General features: G+C 38.4%; 1 protein-coding gene across 2 annotated transcripts in view; it reads right to left on the bottom strand.

Moving 5' to 3' along the window:
• The window catches only part of LAMA2 (laminin subunit alpha 2), a 694,677-nt gene that overhangs the window by 159,594 nt on the left and 507,992 nt on the right, over positions 1-27,091 (bottom strand). For both annotated transcript variants that reach the window (XM_070795552.1, XM_070795553.1), the window contains exons 32-34: positions 25,683-25,876; positions 10,087-10,229; positions 6,667-6,765 (exon numbers count right to left, since the gene is read on the bottom strand). In XM_070795552.1, coding sequence (XP_070651653.1) covers positions 6,667-6,765; positions 10,087-10,229; positions 25,683-25,876 — 436 coding nt within the window. The remainder of the gene's footprint in view (positions 1-6,666; positions 6,766-10,086; positions 10,230-25,682; positions 25,877-27,091) is intronic.

Here is a 27,091-nt window from a genome sequence, read left to right as displayed (position 1 = left end):
TCAATACAACTTTTAATTATCGTGCAGCTTGACCACAGGAAAGGAAAGAATTGATCATTTTGACTTGAATATTGAAGGTCTCCATGATTTTCTGGTGGGGACAAGGTTAATTCATAAGTGAGGATTTCCTTTTTATTTCTTCCCCATCCTCACTTCATCACGGAGATATTTACTTACAGAAGTCTTATTTGTAGGCTTTTCAAGTTACAAAATGTGAAGAATGGGTGGATAAAAATGGTATTGAAGTGTGGAAATGGGGAAAAAGAATACTTTCCAGTGGAGAAATCTGGCAAACATGACCTCAGCCAGGTGATCAAGATAAACACCAATAGTAATAAGACATACTGATTACATAGGTTCTTAATATGACATGATAAAATGATACATTATCTCTGTGGTCTTTCCCACACAGACCCATATCTCTATTCTAATCATGAGAAAAACGTAAGGCAAACACCCCAGTGGAGGGACATCATACAAAATACATGAACTTGTCAAAACTGTCAAAATTATCAACAAACCAGAAAAGTCTAAGAAGCTGTCACAGTCTAGAGGACACAGTCTAAGACGACATGATGATTAAATGTAATGTAGTGTCCTGAATAGGATCCTGAAATATACAAAGACATTAAGTAAAAGTGAAGAAATCTGAATAAAGTAGACTCTTTAGTTAATAATAATAATCAATCAATATTAGTTCATTGGTTGTGAAAGATGCATCATACTAAGATATTAACAGTAGAGGAAACTGGGTATGGAGTATATGGGAAATCTCTGTACTATCTTTGCAATAACTTTTCTGTAAATCTAAAACTGTTTTAAAATAAAAATTTTGTTTTAAAATAGTATTAGAATTAACTCAAATTGGATAATAGATCTAAATATAAAATGCAAATTATAAAACTCCCAGATAACATAGTATAAAATTTAGATAACTTTAGGTATGGTGATGACATTTTAGATATTACCAAAACAATCAGTCAAAGAAATAACTGATATCCTGGGGTTCATTAAAATTAAAAACTTTTCACTGTGATGAATATTGTCCAGAGAATGATGAGGCAAGTCCCAGACTGTTATCTTATAAAAGACTGTTGTCCAAAATACACAAGGAACACTTAATGATGACAAACCTTGATTAAAAAATTAGAAAAATCATGTCTTAGTCATTTAAGTGAAATGTTAGTCACTTAGTCGTGTCCAACTCTTTGCGACTCCATGGATTGTAGCCCACCAGGCTTCCCTGTCCATGGAATTCTCCAGGCAGGAATACTGGAGGGTTATCTATTCCCTTCTCTAGGGGATTTTCCCAACTCAGGGATTGAACCTGGGTTTCCCACATTGCAAGCAGACTGTTTACCAACTGAACCACCAGGGAAGCCCAGATGGTAGAGTCTGCTGCTATAACAAAATACCTCACATTAGGTGGCTTGTAAATGACAGAAGTTTTTTTCTCACAGTCCTAGAGATCAAGAAATACAAAAATAACATCTCATAGGTAGTGTCTTTTCACTTTGTGCTTACAAGGTCAGGAAAGGGCAAAGGATCTTATTGGGGCCCCTTTTATATGGGACTAATTGCAGCCAGAGATGGAGGAGCTCTATACAGTCAGCAAAAACAAGAACAGGAGCTGACTGTGGCTCAGATCATGAACTCCTTATTGCCAAATTCAGACTTAAACTGAAGAAAGTAGGGGAAACCACTAGACCATTCAGGTATGACCTAAATCAAATCCCTTATGATAACACAGTGGAAGTGAGAAATATATTTAAGGGACTAGATCTGATAGAGTGCCTGAAGAACTATGGATGGAGGTTCATGACATTGTATAGAAGACAGGGATCAAGACCATCCCCATGGAAAAGAAATGCAAAAAAGCAAAATGGCTGTCTGAGGAGGCCTTACAAAAGGCTGTGAAAAGAAGAAAAGTGAAAAGCAAAGGAGAAAAGGAAATATATTCCCATTTGAATGCAGAGTTCCAAAGAATAGCAAGGAGAGATAGAAAGCCTTTCTCAGCAATCAATGCAAAGAAATAGAGGAAAACAACAGATGGGAAAGACTAGAGATCTCTTCAAGAAAATTAGAGATACCAAGGGAACATTTCATGCAAAGATGGGCTCGATAAAGGACAGAAATGATATGGACCTAACAGAAGATATTAAGAAGAGGTGGCAAGAATACATAGAACTATACGAAAAAGATCTTCACCACCCTGATAATCACGATGGTGTGATCACTAACCTAGAGCCAGACATGTGAAGTCAAGTGGGTCTTAGAAAGCATCACTATAAACAAAGTTAGTGGAGGTGATGGAATTCCAGTTGAGCTATTTCAAATCCTGAAAGATGATGCTGTGAAAGTGCTGCATTCAATATGCCAGCAAATTTGGAAAACTCAGCAGTGGCCACAGGACTGGAAAAGGTCAGTTTTCATTCCAATCCCAAAGAAAGGCAATGCCAAAGAATGCTCAAACTACTGCACAGTTGCACTCATCTCACATGCTACTAAAGTAACACACAAAATTCTCCAAGCCAGGCTTCAGTAATACGTGAACCATGAACTTCCAGATGTTCAAGCTGGTTTTAGAAAAGGCAGAGGAACCAGAGATCAAATTGCCAACATCCGCTGGATCATCAAAAAAACAAGAGAGTTCCAGAAAAACATCTATTTCTGCATTATCGACTATGCCAAACCCTTTGACTGTGTGGATCACAGTGAACTGTGGAAAATTCTGAAAGAGATGGGAATACCAGACCACCTGACCTGCCTCTTGAGAAACCTATATGCAGGTCAGGAGGCAACAGTTAGAACTGGACATGGAACAACAGACTGGTTCCAAATAGGAAAAGGAGTACGTCAAGACTGTATATTGTCACCCTGCTTATTTAACTTCTATGCAGAGTACATCATGAGAAACGTTGGGCTGGAAGAAGCACAAGCTGGAATCAAGATTGCCAGGAGAAATATCAATCACCTCAGATATGCAGATGACACCACCCTTATGGCAGAAAGTGAAGAGGAACTAAAAAGCCTCTTGATGAAGGTGAAAGAGGAGAGTGAAAAAGCTGGCTTAAAGCTCAACATTCAGAAAACGAAGATCATGGCATCTGGTCCCATCACTTCATGGGAAATAGATGGAGAAACAGTGGACACAGTGTCAGACTTTATTGTTTTGGGCTCCAAAATCACTGCATATGGTGATTGCAGCCAGGAAATTAAAAGATGCTTACTCCTTGGAAGGACAGTTATGACCAACCTAGATAGCGTATTAAAAAGCAGAGGTATTACTTTGCCAACAAAGGTCCGTCTAGTCAAGGCTATGGTTTTTCCAGTGGTCATGTATGGATGTGAGAGTTGGACTGTGAAGAAAGTTGAGCACCAAAGAATTGATGCTTTTGAAATGTGGTGCTGGAGAAGACTCTTGAGAGTCCCTTGGACTGCAAGGAGATCCAACCAGTCCATTCTAAAGGAGATCAGTCCTGGGTGTTCATTGGAAGGACTGATGCTGAGGCCGAAACTCCAATACTTTGGCCACCTTATGTGAAGAGTTGAGTCATTGGAAAAGACTCTGATGCTGGGAGGGATTGGGGGCAGGAGGAGAAGGGGACAACAGAGGATGAGATGGCTGGATGGCATCACTGACTTGATGCACATGGGTTTGTGTGAACTCCGGGAGTTGGTGATGGACAGGGAGGCCTGGTGAGCTGGGATTCATGGGGTCGCAAAGAGTTGGACACGACTGAGCGACTGAACTGAACTGAATTCCCTTCATGAAGGCTCTGCCTTAGTGACCTATTTCCTTCCAACAGCCTCACTTCCTAATATCATTACCTTGAGGCGGGGGAGGTTTAGGATTTCAACATAGGAATTGTGGAGAGGATACATGCATTCAACCTACAGCAAGACCTGAATAGACATCACACCAAAGAAGCTATACAGATGGCAAGTAAGCATGTAAAAGTGCTCAACATCGTCTGTCCTTAGGGAATTGTAAATTAATATAAGTTGAGATACTACTATACACCTGCTGTTGTTGTTGTTTAGTTGCGAAGTAGTGTCTGACTCTTGGGCAGACTGTGGCTCGCCAGGCTTCCCTGTCTTTCACTGTTTCTGGGAATACGCTCTAACTCATGTCCATTGCGTTGGTGATGGTATCCCACCATCCTTTGACAATCCCTTCTCTCCTGCCCTCAGACTTTCCCAGCATACACCTATTAGAATGGCCAAAATTCAAAACACTGACACCACCAAATGCTGGTGAGGATGCAGAGCAATAGGAACTCTTACTCATTGCTGCTGGGAAATGCAAAATGGTACAGCCACTCTGGAAGACAGTTTGGTGATTTCTTGCAAAACTAAACATACTCTTACCATATGATAGAGCAATTGCATTCTTTGGTTTTTACACAAATAAATTGAAAACATATATTTGGATGCTAATAGCAGCTTTACTCAAATATTGCCAAAGCTTAGAAGCAACCAAGGTGTCCTTCAGTAGGTGAATGGATAAATAAACTTGGTACATCCAGAAAATGGAACACTACTCACCACTAAAAAGAAATGAGCTATCAAGACACCAAAAGACATGAATGAAACTTCAATGTATACTACTAAATGAAAGAAATCAATCTGGAAAGGTTACATACTGTATAATTCTAACTATATGATATACAGAGACAGTAAAAAGAGCAGTGGTTGCCAGGGGTTAAGGAGGACGGAGAGGTGAAAAGGCAGAGCATGGGGGACTTTTAGAGCCATAAAAGTACTCTAAATGACACTATAAAGGTGGAGACATGTCATTAAACATTTGTCAATATCTATAGATTGTACAACACCAAGAGTGAACCCTAAAACTATGATTTTGAGTGATAATGATTTGTCAGTGTAGATTTATCTGTTGTAACAAATGTATCACTCTGTGGGGGGAAGTTGATCATGTGGGAGGCTATTTGTATCTTGGGGCAGGGGAGCATATGGGAAATCTCAGTATTTTCCAGTCAATTTTGCTTTACACTACTCAAAAATACTAAGTCCATTTTAAGAAATTTAGTATGGGAGAGGCTTCTGGGAAGATGAAAGGATGTAGGTTAAGAAATAACAAAGGAATAGTAATAATAAAGGCTCAGATCATTTGGCTGTAATCAGCTCAATGACAGCAACAACATTTGCTTATACCTCTTTTCCCAGTGTCTGTCATTCTGTTATAGTATCCAGAACATATTCAATCCTTAGGAAGAATTAATTAAATGAATTAGTGAATGAAATGCCACTGTTCCATGGAATTTTCCCCTAATAACCCTTAACAAGACTAAATTAATCCATTTATGTGTACTTCTGTTACATTCTTTTATTTCATGCTGTATTACATATTTATTTGCACTTGTCTCCACACTTAAATGCTTATGTACACACACACACAAGACTACAAGCTCCTTGAAGACAGACTGGGCCTCGTTTTTATCTGTCACCTGCCAACACTTAGCTTGGGCTTTGTATGTGGGGAACATTCGTGTGTGCCTGTTGACCGAGATTACTTTCGCATGATCCGCTTAAAAGTTCTTATTAATGTATTCACAGAACAAACATAAAATTGCAAAATATTAAATTGATATGAGATAAATGGACTCACTAATCTAATATCTAAGTACGTTTGTCAAGAAATTTTGTATTTGTACATTCCACATCACTGGGAAGAAATCCTGAAAAAGTGTTTAGTAGGCTGTTTGTAACCTGAGGGCCATTGTTCAGCATCATGTGCTGAGAATTCCATTTGATTTCCCTGTGGAAATTCTAATAAGCCAGCAGCAGGTTAGGTGGAAATGGCATTGCAACTGTTAGAATCCATAAGCTAGGTCCTCCTGAGGTCCTTGAATACAGCCATTCATAAGTCATTTTGGTATTATGGCCTGAGGGATTTCTTCTTTAAAAAACGGACTAGATAATCTGCAAGAACCTTCTAGCTCCAATATTTTTTGTCATTTAAAGTTCTTTGAGAATCAAACTGGACCCCTAAATTCCAGGCCAGTTTTCCAGTTCATGCATTTTTCTGGCCACAAGATGGCGAACTTTATGCTGTTTTCTTCATTCTCTACAAGGGAAAAGAACCTTAACCTTCCTGCAGTTTTGAAAATTTAAAACTCCCAACATCTTAAAAAGTCTGATAAACACAACATGGATTTGCATTCTGACTCTAAAAAGTGTCTTAAGTGCTTTGGATTTTCTTGATAAAGATTTCCTCTTTTGGGGGGCAATATAGATTTAGACTGTATTTCTATTAATATACAAATACAAATATCCCATGATAAAATCAAAGAGACTACAACTATTTTCATTTGCTTATCTTTTTCCTTATGTAGTCAGAGACAGGGATTTGGGAATCCAGAATCTGTGGAAGCTAGTGGATAGAGTTCGCAAAATATACTGTCATCCTGATATTTCTAAACATTGGCCTTGATACTTCCCAAGTCTGAATCCCAGTCTTTTCTTGTGGTACTGGGTTCTCAGATTTTATCTGAGGCAGAAGTAGCAAGTCAAAAATACATCGATTTCATGCACCAAATTTGGATTTAGGAAGAACAAGATTTGCATTTCAGAAATTTGAAGTAATTTTCCTTAATTATATATAATCTGTCTGCTTTAAGAAGAAGCATGATTTTGCCAACTTACCCTGGTCAGAAGTTCATTCATTTCTGTCACCAGCATGTTCAGATTGCCTTCTGCCAACTGAATGAGCCTCTCTGGGGCCCGCTGAGGTGAGAGCAAATTCTGAAAGAGATTTCATTCCATACGATTTTGAGTAAATGGTCTTGCAGTGATCATAGGTTGAACATTTAACAGAACACATTTTTCCTTTATATACAAAGAACTTAGCCTTCTCACCTTCAAAGAAGAGAGGAACTATTTCAACTGGGCACTTATACACAAAGCACTGTGCAGAATAACCTGGCAAATAACACAAACTGCTGCGGTCTAAGACATTACTACGTGCCAGGTCTTTTTGTTTTGCGTTGTTTCATTTAGTTCTTACAACAGCTCTGTGAGATAAAAATGCTACTTCATTTTGTAGGCAGAAAACTGTGGCTTGAAGAGACCTAAAAGCATATACAAGATCGCATAGCCAGTAAGAAGCAGAGTCAAGATGAGCCGTGTCTGAATCTTTAAGGCCCCTATATTAGTCACCGAGATACAGTTTATAGGCTTCTCACTTCTTTCTTTGAGGACAGGAGCCCTGACAGAGGACCTGGCTGGGCGCTAACTAACTGCATGGTGTCAGTGTTGTAGGAGCTGGCCTGGTACTCACAGCTGGTACATTTTCCCTCCTACTGAACATTATCAATCTCACAACACTAACAGTAGATGGGATCACTCTGTGACAGTGATGAATGAAACAAAAAATGAGACCACTCCATAATCTTGTCTAAACGCAGATAAAATCATGGTCTCTGTGCAGATCACAAAAATACCCTGAATCCCATTTTCTGGCTAATATGAGTGACCACTGCTTCCTCACTAACTGTAGCTTTAACTTCTCTTTTTCTTCCTTCCTTCTAGATAAGATTCATTAGAATACTTAATTACAGAATTATTTCCACTTCCTATGAGCACCCAATCCAATACAAACCTCTGTTTCCTTGAAACTGCTCCCCAATTCCTTAGCATAAACCCCAATACTCTGAGTGATTCTTAATGCCCTGTTACTGAGACACACCCAAACCCCACATGCTGTGCAGTGTCCTTTGTGGCATCAAGTTAGTGAATCCAGCTTTGTTCTATCACATGTGTGTTCCAGGTCATCTGTGACTGGAACCCAGGGAGCACTGACACAGTTAAAGGAACCAAACAAAGGGTATATCTAACTTGCTTAATGATTTATAATATTAAAATGAGATTCCAGATATTAAACAATGGAAGAGGAACACAGAACCAAGAAAGACTGGAATTTAAGGAAAATCAAATAATTCTCACCAACACCCAGCCATAAGGAAACAGGTAATTGAACCCTCTGGCTTGGTTGAGGTCTACAGATTGGAATGTCTTTCAGAGGGCCCTTCAGAAATTCATTCATTGCATAAGTTATTACTTTAAATTTTTTTATGTCCCACTGAAGCATTTGCTTCTCTAGCTCAATTTTCTGTCTTTGTGTTCTTCCCATATATAATAACTGGTCAGCAGTTTCTTTATTAGAACTCTTTGTATTCCTGAATGCTAGGCCTCTAAAGTAAACTCAGATTCCTCTGCCTGGCTTTCAAAGTTGTCCTTCATACCACCCAGCCTCACTAAAGCCTCCAGTCTTATCTTTCACTAGCAGACCTGACTTCTAATGTCTCCAAGACAGATCTTGCTCATTCACATTTCTGCCTCTGTGCACATGGCTCTCGTAGATTCAGAGGCAAGAGTATGTATGGATGGGCTGGGCGTCAGAGAGATCTCACCAATGGTGGACTGAGCTGTTTCCCCTCTGAGCTGTGTAAAGGGGGTGTCATTGTCTCAGGCCGTACAGTTACACTGACTCTTTTCAGATCTCAGCTCTGTACCTAGCAACCATGTGACCTTTTGCTGCACTTGAAACTTCTCTATGACTCAGTGTCCCTGCTTGACTATGTGAGAAAGATGTAGATAATACATTACTCCTTTCCTACTTCTTGGATTTTTGGCAGTCTATGTGTGATAATTCATGTAAGACTTTAGTCAATTGCCTAGCACAGATATACTCATCAATACATGCTACCTATTCTTGCTATCATTATGATTAGTTTCTTCTTCTAGTAAATAGGGATAATAATACTTACTTTAAAAGCTGTGGTCTGAATTAAAGAATGTATTTCCTAGAAGAGTGTCTGCCAGTGCCTAATGAATAAATCTTAGACTTTCTCCTCCAGTCTTACCAATAATTCTCTGCTTGTTGAAATTGTTTCTATCTTTCAAGTTCTAAAACAAATTACACTTTCATTAATGATATATTTTCCCTGCTTACTCTGGATCTTATCTATTTCTCCGATCTTGACTACTACTGTATGTCAAATGCCTATAAAGCTCATGGTAATAGTTTTGCTAATTGTTTAATTATTTTTTTAAACCATTTAGACCCTAACCTTCCTAAAGGTAGTACTGCATGCATTAGGGGTTGTGAAACCCTCAGAGAACCAAGTACAATACTGGGCATTCCAGACTTTCGATAGTATATAAGTTGTTACCTTTCATCTTTTTTTTAAAATCAGATGAAACAACCTCAATTTCCTTAACATTTCTGCCTTATCTCATTAACTACTGAAAGTAGTTAGTGTCTTAGAATGGGGTTTCCTCTGCAACAAAAATAGTTCCTGTTGAAGTACTTTCAAATATCTCCTCATTCTCCAGTACAAAATTTTCACCTTGTGTTTTCATTTTGATAGTACACTTAAATGTTAATGAAAGCATTTCTGGAACCTCAGTTGGGAACCTGAGAGATTCACACAACCACCAGATCTCAGCACCTACATTTGCATGCCTGTTTGATCACAGGGCAGACTGAGCATATAAATCATGCAAACTTGTCAAATGATGCCAAATGTCATTTCAGGTCCTCTCACAAGGAATTCTCTAGTTCAAATTGTGGAAAGGTAGAATTGAGTTACCACATGTCACATGCTGATGAAAGAACCTGCATGGAAGTAGTCAGTATCATACTCTTGTTGTAAGTAGCAATTTGCATTCAGCAAAAATCATGTTACTTTATATTAATGTTTTTAATTTGAATTTCATTGGTTTTTAAGACTTTTGAAAGAATTAATTTGTTTTGATTTTATAGAGCTATTAAGTATAAGGAGTTCATATCTGATTTTATGTTTGCACATATTTAACGAACATAATAAAATTGATTTAGGCCAAACACTGAGGGTACATGAGCCTCTTTTCCCTTAAGACCAATCAGTAAATTGTAGTTCTCAAGTTTGAAAAACATTGGTTTAGAAAGCCTCTGAATTTCTCTAACAGTAGCCTGCCTTAATTTGGGACAGTGGGAAGTGCATTTACCAATTAGGGCAATTCCCCCTGGGGAAGCTTCTGTCATCTTTTATCCCAACTTTTGCTGTTACCGCTCCAACCTACCTTGAGTTCCTGAGTCATATTTTCAAGGCCATACAGAATTTTATATGGAGCGGGCAGTGGGCCAGTGAGGTTGATGCTTGTGGCCATCTGCTCCAGGCGAGCCAAGTCACCGAGAAGAAGGCCGGTGCATTCATCTCCACAAACTGTGAAAGGGAAATGGCAAAGAATATTGACTTCTGCTAAGCATCCCAGACAGATGTGCAAAGATTTCAGCTATGAAATATTTTATGGGCTAAGTATCCTTCTGAGAAAGATGATGTTTCTCATCTCAGATAATTAACACTTTTAAAAGATGAAAACAACAACAAAAGAGCAGACATGTTTGTCACCCAGAACCTGAGATGTGGATGATGATATAAACTGAGGAACCAGAGAAGAGGAGCCAATGGATTTTGAGAGGAAATGAGTGCATTGCCTAAGTATTAAAGAAGATGTAAGACCTGGAATACAGCATTTATAAATACCCCAGAAATGCCACCTGATCAGTGTACAGAAAATCTGTAACTGGGAATAAAATATGCTTTGGAATCTAAAAATGTATAGATTGGTCCCTTAGATAGAGCTGTGGAGAATCTGTAGGAATTGGGTCTCCACATACTTCATGTGTTAAATATGCAAAAACTGTATGACTCTTTAGCTTAACTTCTATTGATAAGGAGTTTTTTTAACAAGTCAAAAGAACTTTTCTCTTTAAAATTTGTGGTTTTATTTCCCCTCCTGATGAAATCTATTTATTTACTTACTTATTCACTTACTTACTTACGTATTTGCCAACTACTCCTCTTTAGTCACTCAGTGCATTATCACTCACGACTGGATGCAGTCCCACAGATTTCTACTTTGATGATTAACCTAACCCTGTCTTGTGGATAAATAACTGCCGAAAGTCAGGAAAATGTTATTCTTGAAGTAGCAAAGAGTGCTAGTGTTCACCTATGTATTTTTTCAATGATTAGAAAGAGGAACTATTCAAAGTTGGTATGGGTGGAAGGGGTCTGGATGGTAGTAGAAAGAAAAAAAAAGTTTCTTCACCACTATCACACTAACTCATAAATAGTACAATTTCTAAAATTAAAATATGTTGATTCTTTTGGAGACTATAAAATGTACCTATTCAGTTTGGATTTTTAGTTCAATTTTTTTTTTCACTCTTTGCCCATCGGAGAAATGAGGTGTAGCTTCTCCATGCCAAGAAGCATGTGCTACCATATGTATGATATGTATCCATGTATTGAGAGAGTCAGTTCTTAGGTAGGTTGATAAGAAGTCCAGGGTCCCTGAGGAGAAAGGGGTCTGGGGATCTTGAGGAGGAGAAAATGACAAATGTTTTTTTCTTTAAGCCCAGAGCTGATGATTGTATAACAAAACAACTCATCTTGCTCAAGGACGTTTTTCCTTAAACTTTGTACCAGTGATTATATAACAACAATGTAGCCTGCTTGAGGACATGTTTTTCCTTCTTGAGAATCTTCTGACTAATCCTGTCATCTTAAAATGTAAATTGTGGGAATGGGTCTGGGAAGATCTTTCTATTGTTAGTTCTAATCCTGTTATCTTAAATTGTATATTGTTGGAGTGGGTCTGGTAAGACCCTTAAAATCCTGAGACATTCTTTTGATTTACTGTAATAATCAACTGAAAAAGTATATAGTTCTCTTGCTAAGACTAGCAAGTGGGGCACTCTCCATACCCCTTTTGATGTCTATGTCAGAAGCTTTCTCTGTCCCTTTTTATACTTTAATAAAACTCTGTCTATACAAAAGATCTTGAGTGATCAAGCCTGATCCCTGATCTTGAAGCCAGATCTTCTTTGGAGATCACGAATCTGACATTGTTCACCATAAGCGATCAGCATATAGATACAATTTCTAGCTTACATTCTGCATATGGAGGTATCAAAACTACACACATGTTAAAAGAGAGGAAAATACATACCATGAAAAATACTGAGATCTGGAGCTGCTTTGCCTCATGCCCCAAACTGGCAAGGATTCAATTAGTTCTCTAAACTAAACTCCCTTGAGCTGCCCAATGGAGAGAAAACCATTAACTGATGCTTGTAAACAAAGAAGTGGTACAGAGAGTGATTTTTTGATAGGATGGCAGTTAGACATGAGTCACAATATCCCTTCACAGGGACTAAACTGCCCTAGCAGGGCTATAATGTATCAGCTCTTTGCAGGTGACGCCGGTAAATGTGGAACGTCACCTGCAGGGTGCTCTAAGCTCCTGGTGCCTGGCAAGCTGAGTGAACACAGAGGCTTTGGAAGCAAGAAGTGAGGTCTGACAAACTAGAGCTGGATCTCTTTCTCTTCTACCCAGAATGAGAGAGGATTTGCTTTAAATGGAAACTAAGTAAAAGGAAGAGAAGGCTGCGGCCTCAAGCCCTCAGCTCAATGGTAAGTGCTTGAGAAGTTTCAACAGGCCTGTAAACGAGAACCAATCATGGAACACAGTTAGGTACCAAATTGACTCTGTCTGAACACCAAGACCCAGTTTAGTCCTCAAACTTGAATGGGTTTCAGAGGCAGCTGAAGGGCTTTCTTAAATCACAGAAGGCTGGGCCATACCCCTAGCATTTCTGATTTGAGAGGTGATTGAATGGTCTGGTTTCTGATTCTCTGACTAAGCATGTGTTTTCTAACAAGCTTCCAGGTGAATATTAATTCTTTGGTTCTGGGCACCACACGTTGGATAACTACTTGTATCACATCACCTGGGAGCTTATTAGGATCTTGGGCCCCATCCCAGATCCAGTGAATCAGAATCTGCATTTCAGAAAGATTCCCATGTGATCTCTGCATGTTAATGTTTGAGATGCATTGCTGTGGGTCAGTGGCTCTCCATCTTGCTGCATATTCGAATCGTGGCCATTTACAAAAATACAGATGTCTAGTGTTTCCCCTAGCCACCTCCAGAGACTCTGATTTGATGGGTTTGTGGTAAGGCCCAGGCATCAGTACATTTAAAAGATACCCGATGATTCTATCCTATAGCAGAGTTTAGAACCACTGGGCCAGATGACAAACTACAGATTCTCTATCCTAAAGGGAGATAGGGTTTGGAAGAAAGAGGTCATTTTACTTGCTGTCTCCTCTGTCAAGAACACTTCTTTCTTCATCTTCACCTATGTGACTCCTGGAGAATCAGGGCCAGGGCTCAAGTGTTACTTCCTTGGAGGAGTCAGCCCTGATGACTCTGAAATTACTGTCCTCACACATCACTATTGTATTCCCTTTGTCTTATTATCTTAACACTCATGCATGTATAAGCTATCTTTTCATTTTAGGCATTTTTATATTGTTTCTCTATCACCAGAGAAGGGACCTTAATCAGCTTCAGTCACAGTGCCTAAGAAAGTGTCTTGCACATAGTAAGCAATCAACAAATATTTGTTTACTACTATCTTTGTGAAAGGAGGGAAAAAAATATTTTGGAGAAGATCACAGAGTTATCACCATTTTAAAAGTCCCATTCAACCTCTAGTGAACACGTATTTTGGGCAGATGTTCTCAGGATAGAAGCAAGCAGGGTGCTCTTTTTCACTTTCAAGATCTTGAAAGATACTTGATAATATGACATTTCACTATGCTTTTTAGGGTAGGGTGTTCTTCAGAATACATTGCTAGTTCTTTCTCTAACTTATTTAGAATTTATAACCTACCCATTGCTAAGAGGAATTGAGTCAGCTCATTGATAATGGTATGGCTTGAGGCTCCTCACTGATGGTTCCAGAAACTTCCAGGGGAAAGTTTTCTCAGTAATTTCAGTTTTTACTTCATACAAGCATAAATCAGGGGCTGGAATGCAGAACTAGATCTGATTTACTGTAAAACACTGCAGACTAAATTGGTGAACTAGAATGCCAAGAGGCATGATGAATACGGATTTTTCTCTCATTTATTCTACCCCCTGTCCATCTGTTTTGGTTCCTCATCTTCTGTTGTTGAAATGAAAATGTATTTAATTGCTCTTTCAAGGACTCATAATTCCATTTTATGTCTCTGTGTCCAAAGGTCTATTATTACACTATGTCTTATGCTCTCTGTATTTGCTTTTGGGGGAACAAAGTACAAGCACATTTCCATAAGTGAAGGCTAAGTTTTATAGTATGCTCCAAGTAATATACTAACACATATCCAAATGGGTCAGAAAGACTTATGAATACGACAGCTATGGGGTTTTTTCAAAGCTTCTGTACAAGTCTAGTTCATGCAGTTATAAGACAAACACATGGGGAAACGTGCCCTTTACATAATGGTTTGCTAATTTTATCCTGACACAAAATATTTAACTTACACCACAAGCTACTTTCATTTGTCCTCAAAAAGTCTGAAATGTCTGGCAACAAACACTGGAAATGGGATGCAAATTAAAACCACATTTAATTCAGTATGATAGGGAAGATCTGAAGTGTGTATAGAGACAAGGAATATTCACATTACATAAACACTGTTCTTTGATAAGGGTGCAGTAACTACTCATAACACCTATCATATAATCAAGATTCCCAAGGAACCTCTCCAAACCATTCTCCTGTTAAGCAATAGAGATAAGTTATAAAATGAGACTCTGCCTGAAATGCATGGGAGCAAAAAGCAAATATTTTAAGACTATGATTATATTTTACATGACTAAATGTTTCTGAGGCTTTGCCTATGAAAGTGTCAGGATAAATTTGTGTCTAATATTAACAAATGCAGTACTAAATTCAGATTGTTATAGCTGGGCACATATAAGGGGCAAATCATGCAGCTAAAATTACAGATCGTTCCGTTAGCAATTAGTACAAAATATTGCATTTCTACTAGAGTCCCCCATGCATAATAAGCACTGGCTTACTGTCACAAAAAATTCACCCACTACATCCAAACCAAATAATCTGAAGCTGAAATGAGAGTACTGCATATTTTCAAAAAGGCCAAACCTATTAACCAATTTTAGGTAAAGATACACAAACTGTCCACTCTAAGCAAATAGGGATAAAATGAGTAAATACACATTTCTAACAAAAGAAAAAAGCTGTGTGTTAATGTGTGTTTTAATTTAGTTCTTCTACATTAAGGCCATTGCTTGTCTGTTATATATGGATTAAAAATTTTTTAAAATTTATTTATTTGGCTGTGCTGGGTCTTAGTTGCAGCACATGGGATCTTTCAGTTGCAGCATGTAGCTTTGTGCACGTGGGAGCTAGTTCCCTGACCAGGGACTGAACTCAGGCCCCCTGACTTGGGAGCAAGGAGTCTTAGACACTGGACCACCAGGAAAGTTTCTGGGTATGGATTTTATGTTTCTCTCTTTCCTTTTCAAGAAGAAAGTTTTATATTAGCATTTATTTGAGACTTATTAAATGAATTCAGTTATTCTATATTATTTACAGATAAATATCTTCTAAAATAAGACTGTGGCTTCAAATCCATTAAAAAGGCTTTTTCTTTTGCCTGTTAGTTCTTTGAATAGAGGGAAAGATTTTCTGTAGATTTTGGATGAGGCTGATAATTTATTCATGTGACAAGTTGTGAGGTATATAAATATTAAATAAAATTATGTACATAAATATATATTTAAAATAAGTTCAATATGGTTCTTGGGCTTCCCTGATAGTTCAGTTGGCAAAGAATCTGCCTGCAATGCAGGAGACCCCAGTTCAATTTCTGGGTTGGTAAGATCTGCTGGAGAAGGGATAGGCTGCCCACTCCAGTATTCTTGGGCTTCCTTTGTGGCTCAGCTGGTAAAGAATCCACCTGCAATGCAGAAGACCTGGGTTCGATCCCTGGGTTGGGAAGATCCCCTGGAGAAGGTAACAGCTACCCACTCCAGTATTCTGGCCTGGAGAATTCCATGGGCTGTATAGTTCATGGGGTCACAAAGAGTCAGACATGACTGAGTGACTTTCACTTTCCATATGGTTCAAGTATGATGTATCTCTTCAAAAAACAAAGGGAAGCTTTGAAACTATTACACGTAATAATGGGACAATAGCTTTTATCTACACAACATTCATTATATGGCAGACAATATGTTGTGTCTTGACTTTATTATCTCATCCAACGTTCACAGAAATTCTATGGAGTACTCTTAATGCCCTAATTTTAAAGATGAGGAAAATAGCTACAGTCACAGTGTTTACAAATCCATAAATAATGTATTTGAAGGACTTAAAGAGAAGAGAAAATATAAGGTGATTATAAAAGGGGTTTTCTGTGACTTGAAGAGCCTAGAATTAATTATTAAAAAACCCAGAATTTAGCATATCTCATCAGAAATGGAGGAGCTGCACAAAATATCATGCTTTTGAAAAAAATAGTCAAATGATAACCATGATGATAAGAATGGCTAGAATTTTTTATGCTTAGACTTGTCACCTAATGCACAAGGATTTTATGGATAGTGAAATGAGACTTAGAAAAGTTAACAAATCAAATGTCACACAACTTTCATGTGGCCAGCCAGAATTCAAAGCCTCTATAAACACTTCATAATAGCATGCTTCCTTGCGTTAGGAGATGGTGTGTTTCAGAGATACCATAAAATAGGAGAAGGTGACTAGACTATCTCATTTATAAGACTTCTAACTTTAATGAATTGTGATCAATTTTCCTTCAAGGTTAATCAACTTCCTGGATCTTTCAGAGTGAAAATTGTAATCAAATAGCATTTACTCACAAAGCCTGACTGAAAATTAAATAGTGATCCACCTCTTCTGTATGACAGTTCAACAACACAACTCCTTAATCTATTAATGGAATGGCTTTTGCAACATGATACACAAACTACTGAGACTTGACAGCCAGTAAGAAAATCATCTGGAATCAATGATAGTTGCTGTTCTACATTTTTAGCCTGAACGTAGGTCAAGGACACTGGCAACAAGAAACTCAAAACATGTTTCTCAAACAAAATAGGTGTGAAAAAGGTGAAAGGAGTGTGAACAGAAATTACTTTTATAGCTACTCTGATGCCTGGATTTGAATAACATGCCCTGGTTTAATTACAGAAAACTATAGTAGACATGTATGTGTGTGATCAGTCATGTTCCACTCTTTGCAACCCCATGGACTGTAGCCCACCAGGCTCCTCTGTCCACGGAATTTCCCAGACAAGAATAATAGAGTGGGTTGCCATTTCCTACTCTAGGGGACCTTCCCAACCCAGGGATCAAACCCATGTCTCTTGTTTTTCCTGCATTGGCAGGCAGATTCTTTGCCACTGTGCCATACTGGTCTGTGAATAGGAATTAGGACTTGGGGATTAAATAGAGACAGATGGAGGATGGTATTTAAAAGGCTAGGATGGAGGGTGATCACAAGTCTAACAAACAAAACCTCATTCATTAAATAGCAAATGAAGGTCAACTGACGGTTTTTCATCATCTTTCACTATAGAAAGTCTCATTTTCTTTACAGTGATCAACCACTTCCACTATTTTGTCCCTGCTCTCATATATATGGAACATATATACTAACTGGTATTACTAATCATCTTTGAGTATAAAAGTACTGCAGTGTTCTAGTGATAATATATGAAGGCCTCTGCATTACTGTGATAGATTCTTGCTAACAGCTGGCTACTAAAAGTAATAGTATAAATAAAATAACTAAAACAAAGACCTACTGTATAGCACAGGGAATTATACTCAACAATAAACTGTAAGGGAAAATATAAAAAAGATTCATATTTTATATGTATTTTATACATATATATATATATATATAAACTGAATCATGGGCTTCCATGGTGGCTCAGTAGTAAAGAATCTGCCTGCAAAGCAGGAGATGCAGGTTTAATCCCTGGGTTGGGAAGATCCCCTGGAGAAGGAAATGGCAACCCACTCTAGTATTCTTGCCTGGGAAATCCCATGGACAGAGGAGCCTGGTGGGCTACAGTCTGTGGGGTCTCAAAAGTGCTGGATATGACTTAGTGTCTGAACCACAACAATAAACTGAAGCACTGTGCTGGACACCTGAAACTAACTTGACATTATAAATCAACAACACTTCAATAAAATAAAGACAATAATCTATATAAAGACATCACTTTGCCAACAAAGGTCTGTCTAGTCAAAGCTAGGGTTTTTCCAGTAGTCATGTATGGATGTGAGAGCTGGACCATAAAGAAGACTGAGTGCCAAAGAATTGAATCTTTCAAACTGTGATGTTGGAGAAGACCCTTGAGAGTCTCTTGGACTGCAAGGAGATCAACCAGTCAGTCCTAAAGGAGATAAGCCCTGAATATTCTTTGGAAGTATTGATGCTGAAGCTGAAGTTCCAATACTTTGGCCACCTGATGCCAAGAGCCAATTCATTGGAAAAGACCCTGATGTCAGTCAAGATTGAAGGCAGGAGGAGAAGGGGAAGACAGATGACCAGATGGTTGGATGGCATCACCGACTCAACAGACAGGAGTTGAGCAAGCTCTGTGAGTTGGTGAAGGACAGGGAAGTCTGGTGTGCTGCTGTCCATGGGGTCGCAAAGAGTCTGACACAACTGAATTACTAAACAACAACAAGACTAAGGTAGGAAAAGACTTCAAACCTTGGGTTTTACCAACTGTCTGGAAAGTGCATATTTTACAGAGTTAGTGTGTTATAATATTTAGCTAGGCTTACCTTATGAGGTAAAAACAGTTCATGATTGCTTTTGCAATGTTAGTTTTACTTAACTTTCACTTTCAATATAGTTCAAGTATGGTGTATCTCTTTAAAAAACAACGGGAAGCTTTGAAACTACTATATGTAATAATGGGACAATAGCTTTTATCTATACAACATCCATTATATGGCAGACAATATGTTGTGTCTTGACTTCATTATCTCATCCAACGTTCACAGAAATTCTATTCTATGAAGTGAATACTCTTAATGTCCTAATTTTAAAGATGAGAAAAATAGCTACAGTCACAGTGTTTTGCTTAAGCATCATCTTAAATTTTATATTTTAGATAATTTGTAACTATAAATAAGTGCTGATATATTCCTAATGTTTCATACATATTGAATATAAATAGAAAGCATGAATTTGATATTTATAAAATATTTCAGGCACTCTTTATGGAATGACATCTTGCCAACAGCTACTAATTTTAATTTCTGTTCTTTAAGAGAGTAATGTATTTTACTACACCACTCATAATCTATTTTCAATATCACATGAGTTGCTCAGTGTTAACTACTAGTCTAGACTCTTGTGACCCCATGGACTGTAGTCCACCAGGCTTCTCTGTCCATGGAATTCCCTAGGCAAGAATACTGGACTGGGTTGCCATTCCCTTCTCCAGGGGATCTTCCCATCCCAGGGACCGAACCTGGTCTCCTGCATTACAGATTCTTTACCACCTCAGCCACCAGGGGAGCCCCAAATAGGACATAAACAGATCCAAATTTTGTGTTTTCCAATACAAAACTTTACTATTAAATAAACAATGGTTTTCTTGCTCAGTCTCAAGTTTCAGAAAGGCAGGTGGTTGGTCTCATTTTATAAAATGACATGTAAATTATGAATGAGGCTGAAAAAAGAGGTTGGATTTGTATTAACCTAACTCACTAAGGCGGAGAAGGCAATGGCACCCCACTCCAGTACTCTTGCCTGGAAAATCCCAAGAACAGAGGAGCCTGGTAGGCTGCAGTCCATGGGGTCACTAGGAGTCATACACGACTGAGCAACTTCACTTTGACTTTTCACTTTCACACATTGGAGAAGGAAGTGGCAACCCACTTCAGTGTTCTTGCCTGGAGAATCCCAGGGACAGGGGAGCCTGGTGGGCTGTCGTCTATGGGGTGGCACAGAGTCGGACACGACTGAAGTGACTTAGCAGCAGCAGCAGCAACTCACTAAGGGGAGGCTCTCATTTGGGAAGTCCAATAAGAACTATTCAGGACTCAGTGTCTAAAAGGAAGAACACACTGCCGAGCTGTCTCCAATTAGTCTCATTAGGAAAAAAATACAAAGAAGAAATCTGAGTGCCAGTTAATGTGTCTTTTCACCTGCATGGAGGGACTGCAAGGACTTCACTTGGCAATCTCTGATGAATAAGAATCTACCATAACTATCACAATGTTTTAAATCTTAGAGAGTCTCAATGGTTAGCAGAGGAAAAAAAATGTATGTACCTACTGCTGCTGCTGCTGCTGCTGCAGCTGCTGCAGCGTCACTTCCGTCATGTCCAACTCTGTGCGACCCCATAGATGGCAGCCCACCAGGCTCTGCCATCCCTGGGATTCTCCAGGCAAGAACACTGGAGTGGGTTGCCATTTCCTTCTCCAATGCATGAAAGTGAAAAGTGAAAATGAAGTTGCTCACTCGTGTCCGACTCTTAGCGACCCCATGGACTGCAGCCCACCAGGCTCCTCCTCCATCCATGGGATTTTCCAGGCAAGAGTACTGGAGTGGGGTTGCATTGCCTTCTCCGATGTACCTATTGACTTAACATATATTAAATTTTTTTTCATTTTATTTTTTTAGCCCATCTTATCTTTATTCTTTCTTGAGGGAACATGGGCTTTAAGCCCAGAAGAAGTAAATGAATCAGATCAGATCAGATCAGATCAGTCACTCAGTCGTGTCCGACTCTTTGCGACCCCATGAATCGCAGCACACCAGGCCTCCCTGTCCATCACCAGCTCCCGGAGTTCACTCAGACTCACGTCCATCGAGTCAGTGATGCCATCCAGCCATCTCATCCTCTGTCGTCCCCTTCTCCTCCTGTCTCCAATCCCTCCCAGCATCAGAGTCTTTTCCAATGAGTCAACTCTTCACATGAGGTGGCCAAAGTACTGGAGTTTCAGCTTTAGCATCATTCCTTCCAAAGAACACCCAGGGCTGATCTCCTTCAGAATGGACTGGTTGGATCTCCTTGCAGTCCAAGGGACTCTCAAGAGTCTTCTCCAACACCACAGGTCAAAAGCATCAAGTCTTCGGCGCTCAGTCTTCTTCACAGTCCAACTCTCACATCCATACATGACCACAGGAAAAACCATAGCCTTGACTAGAGGAACCTTTGTTGGCAAAGTAATGTCTCTGCTTTTGAATATGCTATCTAGGTTGGTCATAACTTTCCTTCCAAGGAGTAAGCGTCTTTTAATTTCATGAATAATGAATTGAATTAACTAATGTTGACTATATTGGGGAAACCAGGTTTGCTCTTTGTGTTTCAGATTAACAGTCAGAGGAGAGGTTAAGAAAGTAATATTTACAAGACAGACCTATGTTCAAACCACAACTCTGTTGAATAGTCAGGGTGAACCTTGGAGAAGTGACTTAAATCATCTAAACTCAGGTTTTAAAAAATTACACTGATGTTAAAAAATAACATGTGGGGATGTTGCAAAAATTAAGTGCTTACCGTCATTTCTGACAAATGGTAGTCTTTAGATATGGGTGAATTGCTAAAGAATTGAACCATGTAGGGTGAAAGGGGCTTTAGGGGATGCCTGAGATTGAAGACAGACACAATGGTTAGGTATGCCTGAGTATTAGTTGGCTTGTGGGGTTGATAATGTTGGTAGGTTGAATTTGGATAATTATGAGAAATTCTGGTATCTCCTAATAAGGGCACAGATTATTTGTGTAAATTCTTCATGATAGTAATGAAATGTCCCTATATAAAATAGCTGTGTCCTACAAGAAATTCACTACTATATTTTGGATCCAATAAAACCCTACCTTTCTTGTAGTTGTTTAGTTAGTAAGTCATGTCTGACTCTTTTGTGACCCCATGGACTGTAGCCTGCCAGGCTCCTCTGTTGGATTTCCCAGGCAGGAATACTGGAGTGGATTGCAATTTCCTTCTCCAGGGACTCTTTCTGACCTAGGAATCGAACCTATGACTTCTACATTGGCAGGTGGATTCTTTACCACTGAGTCATCAGAAAATTCTGAAACCCTAGCTTGCTCACTGGCAATTATCTGTGCCAGCTACAAGTTTTTTTTTTTTTTTTGGAAAAGTAGTAGTCAAGGAAAGCTCTTTCATGATTTCTGCATTTTCTCTGACTTCTTTACAGCATAATTTAAAATTATTCGCTAAATAAATTAAGAGCATAAACTATACAGGGAATATATAAATTATTTCCAACAATATGCAGTTCACCTGAGATACTACAATGATCATGTGTAGGTCATGCCTAGGTAATTTATTTGTTAAATAAATTAAGAGCATAAGCAATAGTTAGAACCAGACATGGAATAACAGACTGATTCCAAATTGGGAAAGGAGTACATCAAGTCTGTATGTTGTCACCCTGCTTAAATTTAACTTACATGCAGAGTACATCAGGTGAAATGCCAGGCTGGATGAAGCACAAGCTGGAATCAAGATTGCTGGGAGAAATGTCAATAACGTCAGATATGCATATGACACCACACTTATGGCAGAAAGCAAAGAAGAACTAAAGAGCCTCTTGAAAGTGAAAGAGGACAGTGAAAAAGTTGGTTTAAAACTCAACATCAAAAAACTAAGATTATGACATATAATCTTGCCATCACTTCATGGCAAATAGATGGGGAAACAATGGAAATAGTGACAGACTTTCTTTTCTTGGGCTCCAAAATCACTACAGATGGTGACTGCAGCCATGAAATGAGAAGATGCTTACTCCTTGGAAGCAAAGCTATGACAAACCTAGACAGTGTATTCAAAAGCAAAGACATTATGGTCCGTCTAGTCAAAGCTATGGTTTTTCTAGTAGTCATGTATGGATGTGAGAGTTGGATCATAAGGAAAGCTCGGCACCAAAGAATTGATGTTTCTCAAATATGGTGTTGGAGAAGACTCCTGAGAGTCCCTTGGACTGCAAGGAGATCCAACCAGTCAATCCTAAGGGAAATCAGTCCTGAATATTCATTGGAAGGACTGATGCTGAAGCTGAAACTCCAATACTTTGGCCACCTGATGTGAAGATCTGACTCACTGGAAAGATTCTGATGCTGGGAAAGACTGAAGGTGGGAGGAGAAGGGGATGACACAGGATGAGATGGCTTGATGGCCTCAATGACTCCATGGACATGAGTTTCAGGAAGCTCTTGGAGTTGGTGAAGGACAGGGAATCCTGGCATGCTGCAGTCCATGGGGACACAGAGTTGGACATGACTGAGCGACTGAACTCACTGACTGACTGAAGAGCATAAACTCTACAGAGAGTACATAAATTCTTTCTACCCATATGTGGCTCACCTGAGATACTGCAATGATCATTTCCTGGTACATTTTAAAAAAAAAATATACACATCCAGGATGTGGGCCAAATTAAACTGTATTTTCTAAAGAATCAGCCAAAGAGAGAAGAACTAACTGTACGATACATGCTACTAATGATTTGAGTTTTAACTTATTTCTATCAAATGTGACAAACATCTTAATTTTATAGTCAGCACAGATTAACAGCACTATTTTATCTCTTTTCTTCATTGAAGTAACATGGTCTCCAGGCTCTGAAGAACGTTTTGTTTGTATCAGAGGACACTTTCCTTACTACATAAATATTCTCTTGCCAGAACCAAGCTACTTCATCCACTCTCACTCATGAGCATTATAAAATTCTACTATAGTCATATGTGACAAAACAGGACCAGCAGATCAATGTACTAGGTGAATCCATTCTTTGGTTTCTTGCTCTAAGTTAGCTTAAGGATTTAGAAAGAAGGAAAGGAAGAAGTAAAACTATCACTATTCACAGATGATATGATGCTTTATATAGAAAATCCTAAAGACACTGGCAAAAAACTATTTGAACTCATTAATGAATTCAGTAAAGTGGCAGGATACAAAATTAATATCCAGAAATCTGTTGTGTTTCTGTACCCTAAAGACAAACTATGAGAAGAGAAATTAAGAAAATAATCCCATTTACAAATGCATCAAAAAGAATAAATCTAAAGAGATAAAAGGCTTCTACTTGTAAAAATATATGATATTGATTAAAAAAAATTGAAGACAGCACAAAAAATGGAAAGATATACTGTGCTTATGGATTGGAAGGATAAATATTGCTTAAATGACCATACTAGGCAAGGCAATTTACAGATTCAGTGCAATCCTTATCAAAATACAATGACATTTTCCACAGAATTAGAACAAATAATTATAAAATTTGTATGGAAAAACAAAAGACTCCAAAGGGCCAATACAATTTTGTGAAAGACCAGGGCTGGAGGGATCATGCTCCCTGACTTTAGACTATACTACAGAGCTACATTTATCAAAAGAATATGGTACTGGTACAAAAACATACATAGAAATCAATACAACAAGATAGAAAGCAAACAAACCATTAACTCATAGAAAAAGAGATCAGATTTTTCTGATCTCACCCCTAGAAAATTAATTAATTTAAAATTCAAGGTCTGTTAGATTAACATTTAGGTTATGAATATATATTATTTAGTTGAATATCTCTATGTTAATAGTTAACTTTAATAACAATATTAAAACCAGTTGTATTATACTGGAAGTCCATGCAATTATCATTAAAATATGCCATTTTACTTAAGAAAAGTGAATATGTATATACCAATAACTGAATATGATAATGTAAATGTATATTACATATTACACTTCATCTCCTCCCATCAAACTTGACATTTATTTTTATTTTAAATGCAATATGAAATACACAGAAAAGAAGTTTAAAAATTATATTCCCAAATATACCCAGTCTTTACCTTTTGGCAGATCTAAAAAGCCAGGCTTAGTTTTGAGGTAACTTATAAAATTAGAGCACAAACAAAAATTCTAGTGAAAATGTTACTAAGCTTCAGACACACACAAGATGTTAAAACCAGAAATACAAGCATATGTAAATACACTAAAATATGTAAATATTGAAATAAAAAGCACTTAAATAATTTCTACTTATATTTGTTAGAAAGAATTAAGACCAATATTGTGAATTTCCTCAAGGAAAAGAATATATCACAGTATAATGGTCCTCCCTATATTTATGAATAACCTTTTTAGATTATATAAGATCTAAGAATTATATTTAATACTGATAGTCAATGTACACTCAGGATGGCATTATTGAATCCAGAAGCAGTTACTAAAACAAAGGGAAACATGCGAGTAGAAACCCTTGAGTTCATTGTCACTGCTTCCAGGTTCTGTAGTGCAAGGGAAAGTTAAGAAGAAGGATGCCCATGGATTTCTGTAAACTCAGAAAAGCCAGTTGTACTTCAAGGGTTATAGTGCCTGTCCATTTGATTACAAATTCAAGAGGATTCTAAAAGAAATTTAACAAACCCAGACCTTTAATCTGTCACAAAGGCAATGTCAGCTTTAGGTCAAACTGCAAACTCTTAGATGGGCAAAATAAAATAGAATCTGCCTCCGGAAACTTTGCTGTAGGTCTTCAATGAACTGACTAAGCATGCTGAGGATTTTCTCAGCTGTTCTTGGCTCAGCAGGATGGAGACAAAACAGCAGGCAAACAGCAGAAGGTGGACAGAAAGTGTCAGGGAGAATGAAGAGTAGCAGTAGCTATTGAAAAACAAGGGAAACACTAGCTATTGAAAAATAAGGGAAAAAAAAAATCAGTCTTTCTCACTGGAAATGAGATAGAAATGGAACCAAGCCCCCAGAACCAATAATCAAGTTAGTATACGTACAAACACACTCCATGCCCTCGCGCGCATGCCCCTGTTCACAGCCGTCACACTTCGGCCCCGTGGCTCCAGGTCGGCACGTGCAGATCCCCATGACAGGGTCACAGGGGACAGGCAGTGAGCCATGGGGGTCACACTCACATTCTTGGCAGGAGCCTCCAGGGCTGCTTGGGCTGCCGGCATAGCCAGGGGCACACCTGAATTTAAACAATGACAATGCAAAGGAGATTAGTAGTAAGTCATGTCTCGAAATTGTTGTTGTTGTGTGTGTGTTGTTGTGAAGGAAACAAAATTGATAGCAAAAGTCAATAGATCAGGGGTTAAAAAACTTTCCTGCAAAGAGCTAGATAGTAAACATTGCAGGCTTTGTAGGTCAAGAGGCAAAATCAAACTCATGCAGTGAAAGAGAAAGAAATTTTCAAACATTTTTGGCTAAAGGAATTCAAATCAGAATATTAATCAAGTATAAATGGTTTTATAATAATCTACTAATGGAAAACTGATATAATAATGAGAAGAATGGGGTTCTTGTCAAGGTATCAAATTTACATGCATGGGTACAAAGTCACTTCAGTCATGTCCAACTCTGTGTGACCCCATGGACTGTAGACCACCAGGCTCCTCTGTCCATGGAATTCTTTAGGCAAGAATACTGGAGTGGGATGTTGTTTCCTTCTCCACAAATTTACATAACTGGGGCTAAATGTTTAGTATTCTCTATTAGCTAAGTCTGCCTGTAACAAGCATTCGCAGCTTGGGTGCCATACAGAAACAGGCAATGGGCCCACTACTACTCTAAATTACAAAAAAATTTTTTGAAGTCTTCATTTTTAAATTAGAAATGAATAAAAATTTACATTGATTTCTGGGCTTACCTAGATGCATTCATTTTAGGGGTCAAAATGACCAAATAATTCAAATTATTAACTTTACTAATGAGAAAAAGGAAGCAAGTGGCAATAAATGGCTTCATTTTCTATTTAATTCTTTCCTTTTGATCACATCTTTCTCAAGATAGATTTTTTATTGTCTCTCTCTGGAAGTGGATTATTTGATATAAATAAAATATGTAACACCAACTTCAGAAATTCTACTGGAAATCCAACTGAATGAACCCCAAATGCCAACTGTTTGTCAATCTTCTAGCCTTCAGTGAAACAATTCACTTAAGTATATGTTGGTTATGTTACTGTAAGTTTGTGTGCTAAGTTGCTTCAGTTGTGTCCGACTATTTGAGACCCCATGGACTGTAGCCCACCAGATTCCTCTGTGCATGGGATTCTCCAGGCAAGAATACTGGAGTGGGTTGCCATGCCCTTCTCCAGGGGATCTTCCTGACCCAGCGATCAAACCCACATCTCTTAAGGCTCCTGCACTGGCAGGCGGGGTCTTTGCCACCAGCACCACCTGGG

This window comes from Bos indicus, chromosome 9, assembly GCF_029378745.1.
Source record: "Bos indicus isolate NIAB-ARS_2022 breed Sahiwal x Tharparkar chromosome 9, NIAB-ARS_B.indTharparkar_mat_pri_1.0, whole genome shotgun sequence".
Taxonomy (NCBI): Eukaryota; Metazoa; Chordata; class Mammalia; order Artiodactyla; family Bovidae; genus Bos; species Bos indicus.
This window is presented reverse-complemented; position numbering and strand designations above follow the sequence as displayed.